General features: G+C 43.6%; 1 protein-coding gene across 1 annotated transcript in view; it reads left to right on the plus strand.

Annotated features, from left to right (window-relative positions):
* Positions 1 to 20,815, plus strand: part of LOC124803416 (testis-specific serine/threonine-protein kinase 4-like) — a 104,632-nt gene extending 83,817 nt beyond the window's left edge. Inside the window, exon 6 of the mRNA XM_047264600.1 lies at positions 20,600 to 20,815. Within this exon, the coding sequence (XP_047120556.1) occupies positions 20,600 to 20,815 (216 nt within the window). The remainder of the gene's footprint in view (positions 1 to 20,599) is intronic.
* The last annotated feature ends 5,140 nt before the right edge of the window (positions 20,816 to 25,955 follow it).

The raw sequence follows: 25,955 nt of genomic DNA on the forward strand, positions 1-25,955 counted from the left end.
CAACCTCTGCGATGCGGCATCCATAACCGGCGGGGGGGAGGGGTAAGGGGGGGGGTTAGGGAGTAGGAAGAGGGGGAAGGAAACTGATAAAATTGGCGTCATTAGTTTATCCCTTCCTCAAATGTTTCAAATGGCTCTGAGCACTATGGGACTTAACTGCTGAGGTCATCAGTCCCCTAGAACTTAGAACTACTTAAACCTAACCAACCTAAGGACATTACACACATCCATGCCCGATGCAGGATTCGAACCTGCGACCGTAGCGGATGCGCGGTTCCAGACTGTAGCGCCTAGAACCGCTCGGCCACCCCAGCTGGCTATCCCTTCCTCGCTTGCAGGCGTGCGAATATGGTGGATCATACATGTTGCTCGCCCTGGCATTTGCTTGTTGCAAACTGGAATACCACACCCAAAACCAGGGGGAGCGGTCGGTCAAGCGTTGGCTACGTGCAGTCCACAAGGAGAAATTAAGTAGCGCTGAAATTGCGAACAGACACCACCTACTCTTATCACGGATATTCCAATATCTCACGAGAGAAAGGCGAGTAACTTGGGTGTGAGCATCACTGCTAGTTTCGTCAGTGCGATCCAGACGTTTCGGAAAAAAAAGGGAGTGAGGAAAAATTTTGAAAAAAAAAACGTAAAAACGTTCAGGAACAAACATCGTGCCGGGGGATTGACCTGATTAGCCAAAATGGGCACATAATCCTTGGCAGGAAAGTGTTCTTGCGGAATAACCATGAGAACCATGGGAATACCATGATTTGGCTGCCCAAATCATCACCGAACCCTCGCCATGTTTCACTCTTGGGATGCAAACTCGATCAAAACTGTAAACAGTGTGAAACAAGATCATCCGACCAAATGGCTTCCTTCAATTTCTCCACAGTCTAGGTGATATGGCTCCGACACTATGTTTTCCTGTATTGGTTTTGTGAATCCAGCTCACCTTGCAATTCCCAGCTTATGGTGCTTCCTTCGTCTTGTTTAGGTGTGAAAGATTCGCGAGTGTGATATTCAGTTCTGTAGTTGTGGGGTCCTGCACACTTGTCCCGTATAGCGTGCCTAAAGGATGCTGCGTTCTCGGAGTGCTATACAACAATTCAAGCGAAACACATTTATAGTTTTTCTTGCAAAGAAGAAGACTGACAACTCTTAACTTTGAATTTACAACAGTGTCGCAATTGACGGACGACATGCGAACAACCAAAGTCCTTTGCTGTATACAAGGTCCATGTAAGCAATTGCTATGGATCACACGTCACTCGGGTAGAGAGCGCTCCTGTCGTGGTGACGGTCCCGGTCAGCGGGCTGTTGACTGATGTGGTCTCACCGCCTTCTCTACTCGTTACGCCGGAACAGTAGTGATTTTTGCAGCCGTCGTCCTGTTAATTTTCGACTCAAGCCTCTCCGATGACCGTCTGCCACAATCACTTAACACACACTTTCGTCCGCTTTGAGACTTAGTGGATGCTGTTTTTTTCGCTATCCCGGTATGTGGTGCAAGTGTTCTGTATCCAAAAGTCGAAACAAATAAATGAAACGTCTTCTACACGGTAACTCCTGGAAAACTTCGGCTACATTGGTGATGGAAGCACGCGTCATAGAGCACCAGCAATTTGACCACGATCGAATTCAGTATCCCCGACGTAATGCACTCACAACTACACAGAACACTATTATGACCATACACTTTTGATTACATAGCATAACATCGAATGGCCTCAAGGAAGCGTAACAGGATCCATAATGTCTAACGTGTTCGGAACCCACCATGGCTAACATGTACAAACGACGCATCGGATTGTTGACTGACAATGCTGCTGTTTACTGAGAAGTATGGATGTTCGGCAGTCTTAGAGAAATGCAGAAATGCTTGGAAAGAAGTTCCTCTTAGTGTAGTGAGTGACAGCCCTCTTTAAATGTAGATAAATACGAGATAACTCTTATCGCAAAGAGAAAGAACCCGATATAAATCGGATTATAAGTGGTGAACATCTTGAGCACGTCACATCCTATAAATATTGAGGGCTAATACTAGGAAGTGATATAAAATGGGCTGTGCACTTAAAATCAGTTTTGAGAAAGGCGAACAAAAGTCATAAAACTGTTGGAAAGGATCTGAAAGAGGGCTGATCATCTGCAATTGAAATGGTATGCAAGGCGACAGTGGACGAATTTTAGATTATTGTTCCAGCATTAAGAGTCCTTGTCAAGTATGCATGACAACAGACGCTGAACAATCCGCGATATGCTGCTAGGATCGTATGAGGATGCTTAGGCATCCTGAGAATAACATAAAAGATAACGTCGCGTGGAGACGCTTATGGGCAGTCAGTTTCCCTTCGCTCAATACGGAAATAGATTAAGACAAAAAATCGTTAATATTTGAACAAGGTACCCTTCGCCAACCGCAGTACAATGGCTTGTGAAGTACATAAGCAGATGTACATGTTCAGAGGCTGTGACTGCAGTGTGTGGTGGCTTCACACTACACTGAATTCTTGAAGTTATAACATATACATGGGGCTGAAGCCTATTCATCAGTGTCGTGACATGCATCTTTTCTATGGAATAATATTCATTTCAGTCATACCCATGTTTGATGATGAAGCCCTGCTTCTGGGATGTGTGCCACACAAATTTTGACGACATCTAGCGTTATAAGCCAGTGACCAGGAACTAGTGGAATGTTTCTGACGAAGACAAGCAGATAATCTCTGTACCAAAGGAGCAACAAGAATGTGTTGTCTAAGTGGTCAGTGTTCTGCATGATGAATTTAGCTAGAAACTATATTCACTAAATCAGCAAACTTTTTGATTTTTGCCTGTTTACCGTGTTCTTCTTTTGTTACATTACAATCTTTAAGAGAGAAAAAAACGTTCATGTTCGAGCCAACAGAATTAATAGTAATTCTTCATACCCTGATGGTTTCGTGTTAAGTGTGTGAGATTGTAATCCAACATAACCATTACCATTACCATTCAAAGCTTTGTTATGCGATACATTTATTTAAAACTATTAATAGATAATATTACTCTGTACATAATCGCACTAAAAGCATGGAGTAATGCTTATCCTTACTGCTAAATTTCTCCTGTATAAAATTGTTGGAATTATATGTAAAAATATTATAGAATTTTTATCAGTCTTTGATTACAAGAATAAAAAATTGTTTCCTCACTAGTTTTGAACAATTATATAACACAGAAGCATATTTAGCCAAGAAACACTGACCTGTTTAAAAATGATTGTAACACACTGAAATTAGTAATCAAATAAAGTATTTAAAAAATCTTGAGGGCAAAGACTGATGCAGATTCTACTATTTAAAAGAACGAATCGCAGTACCCTTCATTGTGACCATCTCTCACGCCCAGTTTCCGTGCAAAATAACAAAGTGATCACAATTAGTTAGGTACCGTTCAGTGACCAGTATTTAAGGCAAGGACAAGTTATATCCAAATACGTACTCTCAAAAAAGCATTGGCCCGTAGTTTTAAATTTTTTCCTCTGTTTAGTTTAAACACATAGGGGTTGAACAAAATAATATGAACATCCAGTTAATAGTACGTAGGTTTGCTTGTAGAACTAATAAAGGACTGTAATCCTCTTAGTCATCAGTATATGTATAAAACCTGTCTGGTAATCATTAGAATTAAATATTGTTGGTTTCAGAGGATTACTGAATTCCTTGTGAGATATTGAAGAGGAAAACGGATTCCAATTATTTCTCCACTGGTAAGAAAGCGACACTATTCAAATTCCGTGAATACTGAGACAAAAAAGTGTTATTTCTCATCATTCACATTATACTACGAATACATTTCCAATCGTCGCTTGCGGAGTTCTGAGGCCGGGCTATTGAATCAGCACGCTCATCTAAATTAGTTACCCATCATATTTCCTTTCCGTATGTCCGCAGACTACAATGAAAGCCTCAGTTTGAGCGGCCAAGTCATGTTCATCCGTCATCTTTAGCAGTATGTGCACTAATACCGTATCTTCCGCACCTGAACACGTTCTGCAATAGTAAAGTTGCAAATACATTTGTTACGATGAGATAGGCACCACTTACGGAGTGGCTCAGTGAATGTGTGCAAAAACTAAGTAACGGTAGATCCACAAAACTACCTCAGCAGTACAGGCGATTCCTAATAGTAGGATCAACTTTTTTTTTTTTTTTTTCAAGCAATGAAGCAACTGATTACCACAGGATGTGCATATTATTTTGTCCAGCCCCTGCATTGTAAGCTCTGGCGAGTGGTACGCTTGTTGTTTGTCAAGACTGTCGTTGTGGCAGGCAGCTGCACTCAGCATGTGTGACATTTGTTCCGTAGCGATCCCGGGCGGAATACATCCACATGGTCGTCGCCTGGCTTCAGAATTTTGCCAAACTCAGACATGTAAGTGCATTTTGTGGTTATCAGTTTCTTCAAAATTTAGTTTCAATTGCATTGTTTGTACAACAGTTAGTTATTACTAAAAGTTAGAAATCAATATACCGTCTACCACGATGTCATTAGAGAACACACACAAACGGAATGGGGAAGGGCGGGGAAGGAAATCGAATGTGAATTTTCAATAGAGCCATCCGATGCATTAAGCAATACAGGGAAACCAAGGAAGTATTAATTTTAGGTAGCCGGACAGAGATTTCAGCCACTGACCTCCTAGATGCAAGTCTAGGTCTTACCATTACGGCATCCCACTTTATCATAACTGTGGGAATATATAGTCATTTCCAGATGCATGGTGACGATTATTGAACTACAGGGTGTCCCAAAAAGAATGACCTGATTTTATATAGAATTATTTAATAGGAAGAAGGGCTTAACACCAACAAATTACTTACTAAATTACTCAGAAAAGATAGAAGTTTATAAAAATCCATCATAAATGTTCAATATGTCCTCCACTGGCTGCACAGGCGACATCCACACAAATGCTCGTCGGATTTGTTCCACTGTTTGTTCAGGAATGCATGGCCAGCCAGGACTTTTGCCTTTACAGAGGCACCCTGTTCCTTCAAACTGCTTATGCTACAGTCGAATGTTCTTTAGTGATGGTGGCTTAGCACGAAATCGAATATGAAACGGCCGCTGAACTGCGATCACTGACTGAGTACGACTAAATTCAATAACACAATACACCTGCTGTTGCCCGCATCTCGTCGTCGTGAGGTAGCGTTCTCGCTTCCCACGCCCGGGTTCCCGGGTTCGATTCCCGGCGGGGTCAGGGATTTTCTCTGCCTCGTGGTGGCTGGGTGTTGTGTGCTGTCCTTAGGTTAGTTAGGTTTAAGTAGTTCTAAGTTCTAGGGGACTGATGACCATAGATGTTAAGTCCCATAGTGCTCAGAGCCATTTGAACCATTTGAACACCTGCTGTTGCGCATACGCCATATTGCGCGAGACTGGCTACACGCTGTAGCTCAGCGCTCGTAGCGACATCTAGTGGATTTTTTCTGAAACTCTAGCCCATGCCGATTACATATAGCACTGTTTCAGTTACCTAGTGAGATTTGTCTCAATATTATTACAAGTTAAAATCGGGTCATTCTTTTTGACACACCCTGTATACGAAAAAAGAGTAAATTAGTTACAAACTAGTACGTGCGCATACTTCATTCAACAGGTAAACGTCACTACAGATATTCGGATTCAGGTTATGACATGTTCGATATGCCTGCCATCATTGGCGATGATGTGGCGCAGACGAATGGCGAAATTCTACATGACCCGCTGAAGTGTTGGTAATTCGATGACCTCCTGAATGGCTGGTTTCAGCTCAGCAATGATTTTAGGGTTATTGCTGTACATCTTTCATTTAATATAGCCCCACAAAAAGGAGACGCATGTGTTCAGATCTGGAGAGTATGGCGGCCAATCGAGGCCTATTCCAGTGGCATCTGGGTACCCCAGAGCCAGAATGCGGTCCCCAAAGTTCTCCTCCAGGACATCAAACACTCTACTGCTTCGATGCGGTCAAGTTCCGTCCTGCACGAACCACATCTTGTCGAAATTAGGATCACTTTGGATAATGGGAATGAAATCATCTTCCAAAACCTTCACGTAGCGTTCGGTCGTCACCGTGTCATCAAGGAATATTGCACATATTATTCCGTGACTGGACATTGCACACCACGCAGTCACCAGTTGTGGGTGAAGAGACTTCCCGATCGCGAAATACGGATTCTCAGTCCTCCAAATGCGCCAGTTTTCCTCATTGACAACCCTCCAAATGAAAGTGGGACTTTTCTCTGAACCAAGCCATACTAATTCCCATCATGCCCCACAGCCAACCATGTAGTTTGAATGTCCTAACGTAAACCGTTCAGATGTTATGAGGATTTTATTTCTTATAGTTCAATAATTGTCGCCCTGGCGCTTCTAATACTCGCATGACTACATCGTGAAACATAAGAGCTCTTTACCTTGATTCCTCTTCCTCTCAGCCTAGAGAAGCGGGTTGATTATCAGAAGCGGAAACAGTCGCTCTCCATCATAAATAATTTCAGGAAAAAGCAAAATTTAAAAAAAATTCAGAAACAAGTTCGTCTTCGCATTCTTTCGTACCAATATGCCGAAATAAAACGTTCTTAGTCCTCAACATGTATTATTTCGAGTAAAATTCCCGAACCTCGACAGCTTCGACGAACAGCCATTGAAGAGGACTGTGACCCAGTAAGAGGACGTCAGCTAGACTTGGCCACTGTTTCTATGTTTCGATACAGTGTATCGATACGTGGTACTGTTTCAGCGTTTCGGAACGGCTGTGTTTCACTGTTTAGAAACAGTGGTGTTTCATTCCGTCCCTGTCTCGGATAACCGGACCAGATTCGATCTCGAGGCAGACACAGAAACTGTATCGTTGTTTCAAAATAAGGCTGTTTCAGTCCACCTGTGCTTCAAGCCGCTCTGTGTCGGACGAGATTCGGGCTTGGCACAGGTACTGAAACACAACATAGCACTTCATGAAACACTTTCAAGAGTGTAGAAATCTTTTTGACAAGCAATAGCGTGAAGCTGAAGATATCCGAAAATAAAGCTTCGTTTCTAGCTGACTGTCCTATTACGAAATGGCGTAACATCTGCTTTATAAACACTAACCAAACAATAAAACAACGCATACTATTCACATTCAAAATAATAAATATGTGAAAACCATTCAGTTAAATTACACTTTTTTATAACATACGCTTCTCTGTTCGTGTACAGTAATCACATTAAGAAACGCAAATAAGCCTACAACATTTTGAATAAAAAAAGGCGTAGAGTGACAGTTATTAGACATATACATAAATTTGATGTAGATATAATTGCAAGCAATCTGTTTGACGTATCACTGATAGTGTAATGGTGAACAGGAAAGGCTGGGAAGCATGGTGAATTTCTAGTAACGGTTCGAAAACCCTTGAAAGACAAAATTTTTTTCTGTTATACTTCGTTATTTATTCGAATTATTTGGCGTTATTTGTGAGTCTATAGTCACTGTGCCTATTATCCACAATGATTCCCTTTGTGTGAATGGAAATTAGCAGGATGGGTATATTACCCATACTAACAGAATATGGGAATCTCAGTAGCATATCCGTTGTTTCTGCAGTTTGCTCCCACTTCCAGTTCCGTTTGTGGTAGTTCTTGTCTTCAGCTATGGCTGTCCTCAGCCAATTGAAAAGTATGGAAGTCATACGACACGAAAGCAGCGCATTTGCTGCAGGAACTACGAAGCTGCCAAGACGCCTAAGTGATATTTCCATGCTTTCTGCGATATGATTAGCGCTCTCGCACCTCATTTGTGTTTATATGAACATACTTATAGAGTAGACATTCAAGATGATAAAATGTGTAGGTTTATTAGATTACAAAACCCAAACTGTTTCGAAACAGCGTATCGAAACATTACATTGTACTGTTTCATTTGTTTCGAAACAGTTACGTATTTCAGTTTGCCCATCTCGAACGTCAGCTGCAAAACTCACTGCGGGAGGAAACGTCCCGGTTACGAACTCTGTCGGCTCCAAAACATATGAAAGAGAGCTTCGACGAACAGCCGTTGAAGAGGACTGTGACCCAATAAGAGGACGTCAGCTGCAAAAATCACTGCGGGAGTGAACGTCCCAGTCACGAACTCTGTCGGCTCCAAAACATAAGAAAGAGAGCTTCATGGGCAGCGAATTGCACGGAGAGCTGGAATCCCAAAACCACTCATTAGTGATGCAAAAGACAGTAACAAGAAATCATGGTGCTGAAGCCATAAAACCTGGACTATGGGGTAATAGAAGGAAGTTATTCAGTCGGAAAAGTCTTGTTTCATACCTTTTAGCCTCGCGGGGTAGCTGCGCGGTCTTGGGAGCCTAGCCACAGTTCGCGCGACTCCACCCATTGGAAGTTCGAGTCCTCCCTCTTGCATGGGTGTGTGTGCTGTCCTTAGCGTAAGTTGTTTAAATTAGATTAACTAGTGTGTAAGCCTAGGGACAGATGGCCTCAGCAGTTTGGTCCCATAGGAACTCACTACGTATCTTCAATTTTCCAGTTTGACACTTTTTCCTCCTCTGCCCGAGTATCGTCCCAACACTGAAACATGGCGGGGATTCAGTGCTGATTTGGGCAACCATACCGTAGTATTCCATAGCCCCCATGATTACTCTGCCCCCAAGGACAGTCATTTCATCACTCGAACAGTCCATGGGTATACTGCCTGTTCATAGTGTCCAACAGGCACAATATTTCGGCGATCAGACATGTCGCCATTGTCAGGTGCGCTGACGAACTGAGCTCCTGAGGCCTGCTGGCGGCCGATTTAAATCCCCTCCCCCCGCGGGCCGCTCTCTTCACCGTCCGCGCCCGCGCGCCAGCGGTCGCGAAGGCGTGGGCGTCGGAATCTGTCGTAGCGTCGATGTGCTTGCTACGTCCGTCCTGGTCGCCAGTTCGTACTTCTTGCTGAGAGTCTTCTTAATTACCTTCAGTGCCGGGTCCCAAGCCTTCCTGAAATTGTAGCGGGCGCGGACGGCAAAGAGAGCGGCCCGCGGGGGAGGGGGTTTAAATCGGCCGCCCACCCTCAGGAGCTCAGTTCGTCAGCGCACCTGACGATGGCGACATGTCTGATCGCCGAAGTATTGTGCCCGTTGGACACAATGAACCGGCAGTATACCAGTGGACTGTTCGAGCAACAAATACGCCGTGAGAAACTGAAGAATCACAGTCATTTCATCAGTTACATACCAGGAAGGTTCCCAGATATATCACCGTCAGAATGTGCGTGGGACCATCTCGGACGGCAGTATCCGGAACATCTAGCATCAGTTAAACCAGATGTTACTACCAAAGATTATGTGGCTACTTTTCTTTATAAGATCCATGCCATGGTACAATGTTTGTTCTCCAATTGTGATGCAACTATCCAAGACGACAGGGCCCCCGTTAACACAGCTTGCGTCGTCGAGAACTGATTTTGTGAATAGGAGGCTGAGTGGTAGCATATTCGCTGGCCATCACAGATACCTGATCTCATTGTTATTGAGCCATTCTGGTTTACTTTGGCGAGAAGTGTGCCTGATCGCTATATATTTCCATCTTTTTTACCTGAACTTCCACTGTTTTGCAGAAAGACTGGTACATTATTCCGCTGAAAACCATTCTGAGACGAATGGAAGCTGCGGTTTTCGTACACCGTCTTAGGGACGGGAATGTGACGTGTTTTTCGTGTTTCCGTATTTTTCCCACACACTGTATGCCCGTTCTTCAGGTAACATTCAGCCACTGTCGACTTCCCCATCTCCCTTTGCTTGATTTGTCGCGTATGCTCAGCAAAACTTCCGAAGTTGGTGTCTATGTATATACTGCTGCATTCACAGATGTCTTTAAACACGCAGCACTCGAAGGCCTACGTCGAGGATTTCAGCCCTCCTCCGGTATATTCTAGACGTTGTTACCTCCTCCGTAAAGGACAGTTTGAAAAAGATGCTAACCTCAATTACTTTCGGAAGCGTTCAAGATATAGTAAACAACATTGTATGCCACCCCGAATTACTGAAAAGGAACTAGAGTATTTCTGCTGCTAGAATCGTAGTCCTAAATGAGATGAATTCAACAGCGTTTCACTCTTCAAAATCCTCTCACTGCGATGGTTTTTGCAATAACTCCTATACTATCAAACAGATTTTCAACAATGAAACGCTGCTGAACGCCTCTCTTTTAGAACTACGATACCAGCAACAGAAAATTTTATAGTTCTATTTGAAAAAGCCAAGTTGATAGCGGTATCTCTGTAATTAATATAGCTGTGAAAAGATCGTTTATGGAGGACCTTCCGACATTTCATGCCGGTAAAAACAGAATGACGATATGTTAAATGGTATTGGAGATATTTGACGTGAGCAGCTTAGCTGAATCACCCCATTGAAGCAGCATAAAGTTTCAAAAAAAAAATGTACAAATGTGTGTGAAACCTTATGGGACTTAACTGCTAAGGTCATCAGTCCCTAAGCTTACACACTACTTAACCTAAATTAACCTAAGGACAAACACACACACCCATGCCCGAGGGAGGACTGGAGCCTCCACCGGGACCAGCCGCACAGTCCATGATTGCAGCGCCTTAGACCTCTCGGCTAATCCCGCGCCGCATAAAGTTTCAACCACGGTCGTCAGTAGCTCTACACCTGATGACGATGGTGGGAGCAGACGTCGAAAACTCGAGAATTTTATTCGAAATGACACAACTTGAAAACAGAGGAGATGTGATTTAAATAATGAAATTCTTTAATGGAATTGTGAAGGACACGGGTGACTGAAATGAAGTTTATACTACAAGCTAAAAACATGACAACAAACAAGCTTGGGATTAAAGAGCTATACAAATCCTCTGATCGGTGAATTCAGTTTGGTGTGAAACCTCCCAAGTTCTGCAGTCAGATCTTCTAATCTGTAAGAATACACGCATGAGTAGCATAACTGGAGGTTAATGGAGAGGGAACGCTACTTTCGCCAAAGCGATCTTACACTGCCTGATAACACAAAACGCGAAGCACGCAGAAGACATGGTTGTCTGTGAATGTAGATGTGTACGCGCACACAACATCGGCGGATGTGTAAACGACTGTTGTTGTTGTTGTGGTCTTCAGTCCTGAGACTGGTTTGATGCAGCTCCCTATGCTACTCTATTCTGTGCAAGCTTCTTCATCTCCCAGTACTTACTGCAACCTACATCCTTCTGAATCTGGTTAGTTTATTCATCTCTTGGTCTCCTTCTACGTTTTTTACCCTCCACGCTGCCCTCCAATGCTATATTTGTGATCCCTTGACGCCTCCTAACATGCCCTACCAACCGGTCCCTTCTTCTTGTCAAGTTGTGCCACAAACTCCTCTTCTCCCCTATTCTATTTAATACCTCCTCATTAGTTACGTGATCTACCCATCTAATCTTCAGCATTCTTCTGTAGCACCACATTTCGAAAGCTTCTAATTCTCTTCTTGTCCAAGCTATTTATGGTCCATGTTTCACTTCCATACTTGGCTACACTCCATACAAATACTTTCAGAAACGACGTCCTGACACAAATTTCTCTTCTTCAGAAACGCTTTCCTTGCAATTGCCAGTCCACATTTTATATCCTCTCTACTTCGACTATCATCAGTTATTTTGCTCCCCAAATAGCAAAACTCCTTTACTACCTTAAGTGTTCCTAATTTAATTCCCTCAGCATCACCCGACTTAATTCGACTACATTCCATGATCCTCGTTTTGCTTTTGTTGCTGTTCATCTTATACCCTCCCTTCAAGACACTGTCCATTCCGTTCAACTGCTCTTCCAAGCCCTTTGCTGTCTCTGACAGAATTACGGCGTGATCGGCGAACCTCAAAGTTTTTATTTCTTCTCCATGGATTTTAATACCTACTCCGAATTTTTCTTTTGTTTCCTTTACTGCTTTCTCAATATACAGGTTGAATAACATTGTGGATAGGCTAAAACCCTGTCTCACTCCCTTCCCAACCACTGGCTTCCCTTTCATGCCCCTCGACTCTTATAACTGCCGTCTGGTTTCTGTACAAATTGTAAATAGCCTTTCGCTCCCTGTATTTTACCCCTGCCACCTTCAGAATTTGGACTACAATTGCAGTACTCTGCGACAGGAAGAACTGCCACCAGAGTACATCAATGTTGCTCGAGCGTAGTGTTGCTACTAGGCCTGGGCATAAAGAGCCTCTGATGCTGAGTGATAACTGTGAAGGACACGGAGATGCCGCGTACTCATGTGACACAGCCTTATCAGCACCTGACGGAGTTTAAAAGTGGCTTCATTGTGGCGTCGAGTATTCGAATGTTACAGTGACCCAGTGTTGTCTGCATAGAAACACAAAGGCAGGTAGATTCGTCGTGAAGTTTCCGATCGATCACATCTCACCGCCACAAGGGAGGATCGCTTCACTGTGCTCCAAGCACGTCGTGACCCTTTCACATCTACGCCTGCCATCCAAAAGCTAGTAGTGGACTTTCTGCAACATTCTGTGTCTCCCAGTGTCATTGGACGGAGACTATCTACCGCTGGACTAGTATATACCGTTCCATGCGTAGGCTGCAGGTAATGGTGAAACACAAACGGCTGCATTTGGAGTTTTGCCTTGACTGCGAAGCATCGACTGCTGATGAATGGTGTCGCCGTATGTTCGGAGATGAATCGCAGTGCTACACTGCCCTGGATGATCATCGCAGCGGAGTATGGCCACCTGCCAATATTTTGAAGAGGCACAATGGTTCTTGACGTCATGTTGTGCGGGGCTGCCTGATATGGCTTCAGGTTACAGCTGGTAGAGCTTGAGGGAACCCTGACAGCACAACGGTGTGTCACTGACGTCCATTGTCCTCATGTGTTACCTCTCGTGGACAGTATCGTGGTGGCATTTCGCATTTTTCAACATTCCACTGATGGAATGTGCCCCCACGAACAGTCATTTCATCAGTTACATACCAGCAAGGTTCCTAGGGACAGGACATCTAGGATCAGTTAAAACAGATGGGAGCCAGCTTGCCTCAAGAAAGCATACAACGGCCTTGTGACATCCATCCCAACAGAACCAGTGCATGCATGCATGTAGGCCAGAGGTGATGTGACGTCATTTTAATAAGTTGGTTCATACTGCCAAGTTCTTTATAAATCTGACTCGATTTTACAATCACTGAAATAACATCGCAGACCCCTTCAACCTGTGAAGTTTCTTTTCGTTTCCTCCTTCCCTGCTGAGTGCTTCATTTCTTTTGCCACGCAGTTTATTAAAGCTGCGTGGCACGTTATTAGGATATCATCATATCTATTTTGGGAAGTACTCACTACGACGTCCACACACACTGCGTTTGAGACTACCAGAGGATCATCCAAAGTGGAGTCCGTTTAGGCACCGGCAAAAAGTAATAAACATGCCAACTAGCACCCACATCAGGGTCAGAGCTGTCCATATACATTCACTTATATATATGGCCTTTACTAGGGGTAACGCACTTGAATACAATATTATATAAAGGGAAGAGGTACTAAATGAAAATGAGACGGAATATGTGACACTGCGAGAAGAATTTGATAGGTCACTGAAAGACCTAAGTCGAAACAAGGCCACTGGAGTCCACGACATTCGCTCAGACTTATGATAATTTTGGAAGAGCCACCAAGGACAGAATTATTTTATCTGGTTGGCTAGGTATCCTCAGAAATCAGGAAGAATCTAACAATCCCAGGTCCGAAAAGGCCGGTGCCAAGATGTGTAAAAATTACCAAGTAATCAGTTTCATCAGTTATCGTTGCAAAATACCGATACGAATTAGTTACAGAAGAATGAAAAAACTGGTACAGGTTGACCTCAGTGAAGATCAGTTTGTTTTCCGGAGAAATTCAGGAACACGTAAGGTATAACTGAGAATATGTCTTATTTTAGAAGAGTCGGGCTATATATACAGGGTGGTCCAATGATAGTGACCGGGTCAAATATCTCACGAAATAAGCATCAAACGACAAACCTACAAAGAACGAAACTCGTGTAGGTAGAAGGGGGAAACCAGATGGCGCTGTGGTTGGCCCGCTAGATAGCGCTGCCATCGGTCAAACGGATATCAACTGCGTTTCTTTAGATAGGAACCCCCATTTTTATTACATATTCGTGTAGTACGTAAAGAAATATGAATATTTTAGTTGGGCCACTTTTTCCGCTTTCTGATAGATGGCGTTGTACTAGTCAGCTGTATCACGTAACATGCCGCCAGTGCGGACGGTATTTGCTTCGTGATACATTACCCGTGTTAAAATGGACCCTTTTACAATTGCGGAGAAGGACGATATCGTGTTGATGTATGGCTATTGTGATCAAAATGCCCAACGGGCGAGTGTTATGTATGCTGCTTGGTATCCTGGACGACATCATCCAAGTTTCCGGGCCGTTCGCCGGATAGTTACGTTATTTAAGGAAACAGGAAGTGTTCAGCCACATGTGAAACGTCAACCACGATCTGCAACAAATGATCATGTCCAAGTAGGTGTTTTAGCTGCTGTCGCGGCTAATCCGCACATCAGTATCAGACAAATTGCGCGACAATCAGGAATCTCAAAAACGTCGGCGTTTAGTATGCTACATCAACATCGATTGCACCCGTACCATATTTCTATGCACCAGGAATTGCATGACGACGACTTTGAACGTCGTGTACAGTTCTGCCACTGGGCACAAGAGAAATTACGGGACGATGACAGAGTTTTTGCACGCGTTCTATTTAGCGACGAAGCGTCATTCACCAACAGCGATAACGCAAACCGGCAATAATATGCACTATTGGGCAACGGAAAATCCACGATGGCTGCGACAAGTGAACATCAGCGACATTGGCGGGTTAATATATGGTGCGGCATTATGGGAGGAAGGATAATTGGCCCCCATTTTATCGATGGCAATCTAAATGGTGCAATGTATGTTGATTTCCTACGTAATGTTCTACCGATGTTACTGCAAGATGTTTCACTGCATGACAGAATGGCGATGTACTTCCAATATGATGACGTCCGCACCTCGTGGTCGTGCGGTAGCGTTATAGCTTCCTACGCCCGGGTTCCCGGGTTCGATTCCCGGCGGGGTCAGGGATTTTCTCTGCCTCGTGATGACTGGGTGTTGTGTGGTGTCCTTAAGTTAGTTAGGTTTAAGTAGTTCTAAGTTCTAGGGGACTGATGACCGTAGCTGTTGAGTCCCATAGTGCTCAGAGCCATTTTTTTTCCAATATGATGTATGTCCGGCACATTGCTCGCGTGCAGTTGATGCGGTATTGAATAGCATATTTCATGACAGGTGTATTGGTCGTCGAAGCACCATACCATGGCCCGCACGTTCACCGGATCTGACGTCCACGGATTTCTTTCTGTGGGGAAAGTTGAAGGATATTTGCTATCGTGATCCAGCGACAACGCCTGACAACATGCGTCAGCGCATTGTCAATGCATGTGCGAACATTACGGAAGGCGAACTACTCTCTGTTGAGAGGAATGTCGTTACACGTATTGCCAAATGCATTGAGGTTGACGGACATCATTTTGAGCATTTATTTCATTAATGTGGTATTTACAGGTAATCACGGTGTAACAGCATGCGTTCTCAGAAATGATGAGTTCACAAAGGTACATGTATCACATTGGAACAACCGAAATAAAATGCTCAAAAGTACCTACGTTCTGTATTTTAATTTAATAAACGTACCTGTTACCAACTGTTCGTCCAAAGTTGTGAACCGTATGTTTGTGACTATTAGAGCGCCATCTGTCACAAAGCAAAAAAAGTGGTCCAACTAAAACATTCATATTTCTTTAGATACTACACGAATATGTAATGAAAAATGGAGGTTCCTATTTAAAAAAAAACACAGTCGATATCCGTTTGACCTATTGCGCCGCCATCTAGCGGGTCAACCATAGCCCCATCTGGTTTCCCCCTTTAAGCTAGACAAGCTTCGCTCTTTGTAGTTTTTTGGATTAATGCTTATTTCGTGAGATAATTGGCCCGGTCACGATCAATGGGCCACCATATATATATATACGAGGTGTGGCTAGAAAAAAACCGGACTAGTACTGGTGAAACAATAAAACAAATGCAATAAGGCTGAAAGTCGCGTGGCCTGTCACGTGACTCTCGCTCCGCCTACTGCTCGAGTTTCATCTGCCTCCTGCACTCAGTCTGCCCGTGGCGTCTGTTTTAAGTAGTTGACGTTTTGTCTGTGCGTCGGAAAATGTTGAGTGTACAGAAAGAACAGCGTGTTAACATCAAATTTTGTTTCAAACTAGGAAAATCTGCAAGTGAAACGTTTGTAATGTTACAACAAGTGTACGGCGATGATTGTTTATCGCGAACACAAGTGTTTGAGTGGTTTAAACGATTTAAAGATGGCCGCGAAGACACCAGTGATGACACTCGCACTGGCAGACCATTGTCAGCAAAAACTGATGCAAACATTGAAAAAATCGGTAAACTTGTTCGACAAGATCGCCGTTTAACAATCAGAGCAGTGTCTGAGTTAACAGGAGTTGACAAGGAAAGTGTTAGGCATATTCTTCATGAAAGTTTCAGCATGAACAAAGTGTGTTCAAAAATGGTTCCAAAGTGTCTCACAATTGAACAGAAGGAACGCCGAAGAATGATTTGTTCTGACATCCTGGAAAAAATTGAAAGTGATCCCACCTTCTTACAAAATGTTATTACTTGCGATGAATCGTGGTTTTTTACTTACGATCCCGAAACTAAACGCCAATCGATGCATTGGAAAACTCCTGGTTCTCCACGACAAGAAAAAGCACGAATGTCAAAATCGAAATTCAAGGCAATGATGATTGTTTTTTTTTGACATCAAAGGGATTGTGCACATTGATTGGGTACCAGAGGGACAAACAGTGAATCAGCATTACTACATTAGCGTCCTGACTACCCTACGTGAGCGAGTACGGAGAAAACGGAACGATTTGTGGAGAAAAAAGTCATGGATCCTTCACCAAGACAATGCCCCAGCTCACAGTGCGTCGTCAGTGAAGACGTTTTTGGCAAAACACAACATTCCCATCTTAGATCATCCACCCTACTCACCTGATTTGGCCCCCTGTGACTTTTTTCTTTTCCCTAAAGTCAAGTCAGCTTTGAAAGGAACTAGATTTGAGACTGTTGAAGCAGTAAAAGAAAAAGCGACGGAAGCAATGTATGGACTTACCGAAAATGATCTGCAGCATTGCTATGAACAGTGGAAAATTCGTATGGGGCGGTGTAGAGATCGAGGAGGGGAGTACATTGAAGGAGATAACATGAAATTGTAAATAATTGTAAATAAATGTTTTTTCCAGCATCAGTCCGGTTTTTTTCTAGCCGCACCTATATATATATATATATATATATATATATATATATATATATATATATATATATATATATGAAATGAAATATGAATATATATTATGAAATGAATATATATATATATATATATATATATATATATATATATATATATACCGAGTGCAGATCTGTGACTCGAACCTGCTATCTTTGCGTTTTGCGGGCAAATGTGCTATCCACTGAGCTACCAAAGCACGATTCACGACCCAGCCTCACCGCTTTACTTCCGGCAATATCTCATCTCCTACCTTCCAAACTTTCCTGCGAAAGGCAAAGGTCCAGAGTTCGCGTTACAAACCAGTATACGGCTTTAATTTGCCAGGAAGTTTTATACCGGCACACTCTGTTGCAGTGTGTAAAATCCATACGTTATTTTTTATATTCATACAGCTGCAGCAAGTACTGAATCGAACTGAGTTAAAACCAGAAATTTGTGGTATTAGTTGAATGACAGAAGTGATCGATTAAGAGGCCATATGATGAGGCGTCAAGGATCAATCAGTTTGGCAACAGAGGGAATTGTATGTAGAAGAAGCCCTAGTGGCTGACTAGTGGGATAAGGATATCACGTAGAACAAAGCGGGAATTATATCAAAATGTTAGACGTAAATAGACGTAAATAGAATAGCTGATTCACAGGATAAAATTAAATCATATGGTTGGTTGTGAAGGAAGTGTCTGGTCAGCAACACAACGTCGACGAAATAAAGTCTATTCGTAGTAAAAATATTTCTTTTATTGATAAATCTGACATATGTACAGTATTTAACAATCATTTTCTCAGCATGGCTGGTGAATTAAACGAAAATTTAGTTTCTACAGGACATCATATAACTTTCTTGGCAAATACCTCTCCGAGACTGATGTCTCAAATACACCTCTGTGATACAGGCAAGGGGTAGTGAGTCAATAATTAAATCACTGAAGACTAAGGACGCTCATGGGTATGATGGAGTCCCTAGCAGAAAATTAAAGTACTGTGCTGCACACGTTAGCTCTGTATTTAGCCATATTTGTAATCTTTCCTTTAGGAATAGTCAGTTTCCTGAACGATTTAAATCCTCTGTAGTAGAGCTGCTTTATAAAAAGGGAGAAAGGGATAATGTAGACAATTTTAGACCTATTTCTATACCATCAGTGTTTGCTATAGTTATTGAAAAGGCTGTGTATGTAAGGATATTTACTCACTTTATATCACAATATTTGCTGTCAAATGCACATTTCGGCTTTAGAAGTCGTTTAACAACTGAAAATGCTATATTCTCTTTAATAAAAATAAAAGGGGAAGAAAAGATTGTAGAGAGAAGTCAGGACTTGATTACACTATGCAAGTTCAAATGGATGCAGACTGCAGTAGTTATGTAGAGAAAAACAGACTGAGATGACAAAAGTCGTGGGATAGCGATATGCAAATATACAGATGGAGGTAGTATCGCAGACACAAGGTATAAAAGGGCAGCGCATTGTCGGAGCTGTCATTTGTACTCGGGTTTTTCATGTGAAAAGGTTTCCAACGTGACTATGGCCGCAAGACAGGAACTAACAGATTTTGAACGGGGACTGGCAATTGGAGCTAGACACATAGGACATTCCATTTTGGAAATCGTTAGGGAATTCAGTATTCCGAGATCCAGAGTGTCAAGACTGTGCCAGGAATACCAAATTCCATGCATTGCCTCTCACCATGGACAGCACAGTGGCCGATGCCTTCACTTAACGACCGAGATCTGCAGCATTTGTGTCGAGCTGTCAGTGTTAGCAGACAAGCAACACTGCGTGAAATAAGCACAGAAATCAATGTGAAGACAAACGTATCCATTAGGGCGGTAAGGAGAAATTTAGCGTTAATGGGTTATGACAGCAGTCGACTGACGCGAGTGCCTTAGCTAAGAACACGACATCGTCTGCAGTGCCTCTTCTGGACTGGTGGCCATTTCGGTTGCACCCTAGACAACTATAAAACCGTGGCCTCGCCAGATGAGTCCTTATTTCAATGGGTAAGAGCTGATGGTAGGGTTCGAGTGTGGCACAGACCACACGAAGCCATGGACCAAGTTGTCGACAAGGCACTGTGCAAGGCGATGGTGGCTCCATAAAGGCGTGGGTTGCGTTTACGTGGAATGGACTGGGGCCTCTGGATGATCGGTTACTTGGAAACCATTTGCAGCTTTTCGGGGACTTCCAAGTTCCCAGATAAAGACGAAATTTTGGTCGATGACAATACGCCATGTCACATGGGCCACAATTGGTCACAAATGGTTTGAAGAACATTCTGAACAAATCGCGCGAATTATCTGGGCACCAAAATCGCCCAACGTGAATCCCATCGAACGTTTATGGGACATAACCGAGGGGTCAGTTCGTTCAAATGGTTCGGCTCTGAGCGCTATGGGACTTAACGTCTGAGGTCATCAGTCCCCTAGACTTAGAACTACTTAAACCTAACTAACCTAAGGACATCACACACATCTATGCCCGAGGCAGGATTCGAACCTGCGACCATAGCAGCAGCGCGGTTCCGGACTGAAGCGCCTAGAACCGCTCGGCCACACGGGCCGGCAGGTCAGTTCGTGTGCAAAATCCTACACCGGCAACACTTTCGTGGTTATGGACGGCTATAGAGGCAACATGACTCAATATTCTTCAGGGGATCTCCAATGACTTGTTGAGTTCGTGCCACGTGGAGTTACTGTTCTACGCCGAGCAATAAGAAGATCCGTCATCATATTAGGAGGTGTCCAATGACTTTTGACACCTCAGTGTATGTAGACTGCAAAAGTTTTGCAGAGATCAGTAGTCTTGCAATGCATGAGCTAATAGAACTACTAGCGTGGAGATCTAAACGAAACCAGTTTTGGAGTAAAAACCACAAGAACAATAATATTACGTGAATGTAGTGCCTGGTTAGCAGTTTTGAGGTTCCTCTGTCAGGCGTATTTATTTGTGGCGACAGAAACTCAGCCTGCCGGAGAGGCTGTGCGGTTCTAGGCGCTACAGTCTGGAACCGAGCGACCACTACGGTCGCAGGTTCGAATCCTGTCTCGGGCAGGTTTAATTAGTTCTAAGTTCTAGGCGACTGCTGACCTCAGAAGTTAAGTCACATAGTGCTCAGAGCCATTTGAACCATTTGCAGAAACTCGTCTTCAACGGACTGAGCGACGTTGCGATCCAGTGCTGTTGCTTCGGTGCCCTCAGGACGAGATCCCGGTGGCAGGCGTCTGCAGGGAGGCGGCGGCGGCCGTCGCTACGACCGCGGTGGAGGCGGCGGCGGTGGCGGCGGCGGCGGCGGCGACCGGGGAGGAGTCGGCGCCTGTGGCCCAGGGGGCGCCGGCCGAGGTCGTGGGGGCGGCGGGGGCGGCGGCGCCCCCCACCAAAGTGCCGGAGCAGGAGCTCGCGCCCTCCACAGAGTGACGGCGCAAAGACCTCCTGTCGCAGCCGCACGGCTGGCAAACTCAGTTTTTATTTCACTACGTACTTATGGAGGTGCCTAATAAAAATTTTAGGAGAACATAAGGCGTTGTATTCTTTTGGAAGCTGGCAGCACAGAACTGGGTGGAGACAGAGGTGGTGGACAAACTACTTCGAATACGTAAGTATGTTCCTACGAGACTCACTCAGAAAATACAGCCTCCAATTTTCTTTCCTTAAGGTGGGACGTTCATGAAAAACACACGCTTTTAAAAAGATGTACCACATCCATAATGTTGCAGATACGTCAATTAAATTTTGTGCTGTAATTTACACTACTGGCCATTAAAATTGCTACACCGAGAAGAAATGCAGATGATAAACGGGTATTCATTGGACAAATATATTATACTAGAACTGACACGTGATTACATTTTTACGCAATTTGGGTGCATAGATCCTGAGAAATCATTACCAGAACAACCACCTCTGGCCGTAATGACGGCCTTGATACGCCAGGGTATTGAGTCAAACAGAGCTTGGATGGCGTGAACAGGGACAACTGCCCATGCACCTTCAACACGATACCACAGTTCATCCAGAGTAGTGACTGGCGTATTTTGACGACCCAGTTGCTCGGCCACCATTGACCATACGTTTTCAATTGGTGAGAGATCTGGAGAAAGTGCTGCCCAGGCAGCAGTCGAACATTTTCTGTATCCTGAAAGGCTCGTACAGGACCTGCATCATGTGGTCGTGGATTATCCTGTTGAAATGTAGGGTTTCGCAGGGATCGAATGAAGGGTAGAGCCACGGGTCGTAACACATCTGAAATGTAACGTCCACTGTTCAAACTGTCGTCAATGCGAACAAGAGGTGACCGAGATGTGTAACCAATGGCAGCCCATACCATCACGCCGGGTGATACGCCTGTATGGCGATGACGAATACACGCTTCCAATGTGCGTTCGTCGAGATGTCTCCAAACACGAATGCGACCATCATGATTCTGTAAACAGTACCTGGATTCATCCGAAAAAATGACGTTTTGCCATTCGTGCACCCAGGTTCGTCGTTGAGTACACCATCGCAGGCGCACCTGTGTGTGCTGCAGCGCCAAGGATAACCGCAGCCATGGTCTCCGAGCTGATAGTCCATGCTGTTGCAAACGTCGTCGAACTGTTCGTACAGATGGTTGTTGTCTTGCAAACGTTCCCATCTGTTGACTCTGGGATCGAGACGTGGCTGCACGATCCGTTACTGCCATGCGGATAAGATGCCTGTCATCTCGACTGCTAGTGATACGAGGCCGTTGGGATCCAGCGCGGCGTTCCGTATTACCCTCCTGGACCCACCGATTCCATATTCTGGTAACAGTCATTCGATCTCGACCAACGCGAGCAGCAGTGTCGCGATACGATAAACCGCAATCGCGATAGGCTACAATCCGATCTTTAACAAAGTCGGAAACGTGATGGTACGCATTTCTCCTCCTCACACGAGGCATCACAACAACGTCTCGCCAGGCAACGCCGGTCAACTGCTGTTTGTGAATGAGAAATCCGTGGGTACTTTCCGCATGTCAGGACGTCGTAGGTGTCGCCATCGGCGCCAACCTTGTGTGAATGCTCTGAAAAGCTGATTATTTGCATATCACCGTATCTTCTTCCTGTCGGTTAAATTTCGCATCTGTAGCACGTCATCCTCGTGATGTAGCAATTTTAATGGCCAGTAGTGTAAATGAAACTAACAAACTTTCTGTTAAGTTCCTTGGATTACATGTATTTAACTTTTTTATGAGATTTAAAAATTTAGTTTTCAAAAATAATGTGTTCCTTTTTCTCAGAAACTACAAAATTTTATCTGTTTAATCTATCCCTCTGCATGTAATAAGCTTCTCCCCTATGGTTGTTTGAATATATATAAAATAGGAAACCTTTAATAATTTTTAAATTATAAATCCGTAAGTATAAATAAAGTTCATACAAAATTCCAAGCACTTTGCCACGTATCTCAGCTTACACTCAGAATTTTAAAATTTACTCTTGAGACAATATTTACCGTGATTATATAATTAGCCTTTATAGATTCTGAGTAAAAGGTACATATACTTTAAAAAATATGATTTTCAGGAAGTGGAGTTTAAAGTTCAACCTAACGTTTTTTTTTTCCTGTCACCTCTTCAAAGGCCCACGATTTGTACTCAGTAATCTCTTTGTCTTCAAGGCTTCTCTTCTGCTTACTAGTTTTCTGCCTCCTTTCCTTTACCAAAGTCTTCAACAGTTTTTCAGTTGCATAGAGGCGCTGTAAATCTATTTTCTCAAGAAGAAATGGCTGAAATTTCCTGCCTTAAAGCCCACTCACTATAATACTTCCATCCTCCTTACATTCCAGTCATTAAATACAAGAAATGCATCATAATTGTCAAATCTTGCAGCTGTAGCAGATGGAAGTCTTGTTTTACAGCATCGTCTCCACATAAGTAAATTTAGAGACTTATTTGGATTCTGAGGGTGTGGTGCTTTGCCATGCACACACGTGTTTAGAAGTTCAGAAAGCCGTAAGTGGGCTTGTCATAATCCAGGATACAATTTGAAGGCCTCTCCTAGCGAATGTAGGGTTTCTTATCGTTCTAAGTCTGTAGATATTTACACCAGCTAACGTGGCACTTATGATGAATGGCACGTTCATCTGTTGACACCGTTTGGAAACAGCCGCTGGTGCTCTACGTTGGACAGATTGTGTCTGATGGCCTTGCCGTAATACACCTGAAAAAGAGTTTGCTATCTTCTTTGTGAGTCTGTTCCGTCCACCAATGCTCTTTCCATCTTCCAACGGAACAGTCACAGATGATACGTAAAACCAAAGAGCATCTATCGCAGCCTTGTATATGAATTTCTTGCAAGTTTGCTTGAAAGTAATCGACGGAATCGTCGTTCACCGAGTTAGTGTTAGCGTGGCAGCAAGATCGCGTCACACATTTAATTATTTTTCAGGCACTTCGGAAGCGATTCCCCCATTGAAACTTAGGGAACTTATTGTCAATCAGTTCTACTAATAAATAAAAATGTAAATTGAAAATTGACATTTTTGGTCAAATTCATGGACGTCCGCTCTTTAATAAAGTTTGTTAAGTAAGGAAGTTGAATTTGGGGCTATTCCACGAAGCCTCTTCTCCTTCTGCATCAACAGATTCAAGTAGTGCAGTCGCTTGCAAAATGGCCGACATCGATGTTCGTATTAGTGTTCTGAGATGCGATCTATGAATACGGAAGGTAAAACTCCCAGACCCCTTCCTGAAGGAATGAGAAATGTGTACGGTGAGGCAATAGTGGATATCTGCCTATTAGACGATCGGTTCGTCGTTGTAACGAAGCTGAAAAGCAAACACTGTTGGCCGACGATTCACGGAGCGGCCGGCCGGTGACTGCAATGACTCCACACAACATTCAGCGTGTCGATGACGTCATTCGTGATGGCCACCGGGTGACTGCATATGATACGTGTCGCATCACCTCCCCCAATAAAGCAGTGTATTGACGACTGTTCAACAACTGGGGCACTCACAGGTATGTGAAACTTGGGTAGCAAGATCCGACCAGAATGAAGAGACAAAGAAAACAATTCCCTCAAAACTGTTGCAGCGCTTCGGTTTGGAGCGAGGAATTTCAGGAGTTTCTGTAAGAAATTCTGATCGGAGGCGAAGCATGGGCTAATTTTTTTGACCCAGAACCAAAGGGACAGTCAGTGGGGTGGCAACAAAGGAACTCACTGAAGAAGGAAAAGTTCAAAACTGTTGTGATCGGAGGGAAAGTTATGCCTACGGTATTCTGGGAAGCAAGGGGTATGATTATGGTTGATTATTTGGAGCAAGGGTGCACAATAAATTCTGTCCAATACGTTAGAGCCCTGAAACAGCTTAAAGAAAGTCTTCAGTGGGTTCGCCCAACAGAAGCTATGGAGGGTGCTTTTCTTTTGCATAATAATGTAAGACCATACACCAGTCGTCATAACACTAAAGAGATTGTAAAATTGAATGGGAAGTCTTGCCTTATCCACCATACAGCCTTGACCTGATGCCCTCAGACTTCCATCTCTACGGGACGCTAATACAACCTCATCGTGGGATTCACTTTGAATATGAGGAGACACACAGAAGAATGCTGAAGATTAGATGGGTAGATCACATAACTAATGAGGAGGTATTGAATTGGGTTGGGGAGAAGAGAAGTTTGTGGCACAACTTGACTAGAAGAAGGGATCGGTTGGTAGGACATGTTCTGAGGCATCAAGGGATCGCCAATTTTGTATTGGAGCGCAGCGTGGAGGGTAAAAACCGTAGAGGGAGACCAAGGGATGAATACGCTAAGCAGATTCAGAAGGATGTAGGTTGCAGTAGATACTGGCAGATGAAGAAGCTTGCACAGGATAGAGTAGCATGGAGAGCTGCGTCAAACCAATCTCAGGACTGAAGACCACAACAACAATAATGAGAAGACCACGAAGATGTCAGTGCGTCAATGGCTTCGGAAGCAGGACCGTACATTTTACTGCACTGAAATACATGCTCTTGTTAAAAGATGGGCCAAAACTGTGGAAATGGATGGGTATTCTACAGAAAAGCCATAAACTAATCGTCAGTGTTGTGGTTTTAATCTATGCTCTTGGATTTGAAATTCTAGCAGGCATTACTTTTTGACTGATCCTCGTAATTTCGGGCAAACAACCGTTGACGTCCTCACTGCCGTGGCTCTGTCTGGGCGGAGATGCTTAGCAGTCCTGAACGTCATGCTATTCTCTGACATTTGATAAAATTTCTCATAACTAATTTGTTCCATTCTATTGGTAGGGGAAGGACGAAGATACGCTATATAAACTTTTTCTCTATATGAGACCACAGTCTGAAGCACATTTCACATTCGTTTCCTGGCCTCTCACCAACTCAAGTACAAAACTTTGTATCCATGAACGGAGCTGTGAATTAGTCGGCTGCCAATATCCCTTTTTGGCATCTGCACTATAAGGACTGAAATTCAACGCTACATGGCATAGCCCATAACATGATCAGTGTTTCCCATTAGCAGCTTTTACTATCAGTAATGCTTTCACAATTCCTTTCGCTTACGGCGTTAGCCTTGTCAGA

The sequence above is a fragment of the Schistocerca piceifrons genome, chromosome 6 (assembly GCF_021461385.2).
Source record: "Schistocerca piceifrons isolate TAMUIC-IGC-003096 chromosome 6, iqSchPice1.1, whole genome shotgun sequence".
NCBI lineage: Eukaryota > Metazoa > Arthropoda > Insecta > Orthoptera > Acrididae > Schistocerca > Schistocerca piceifrons.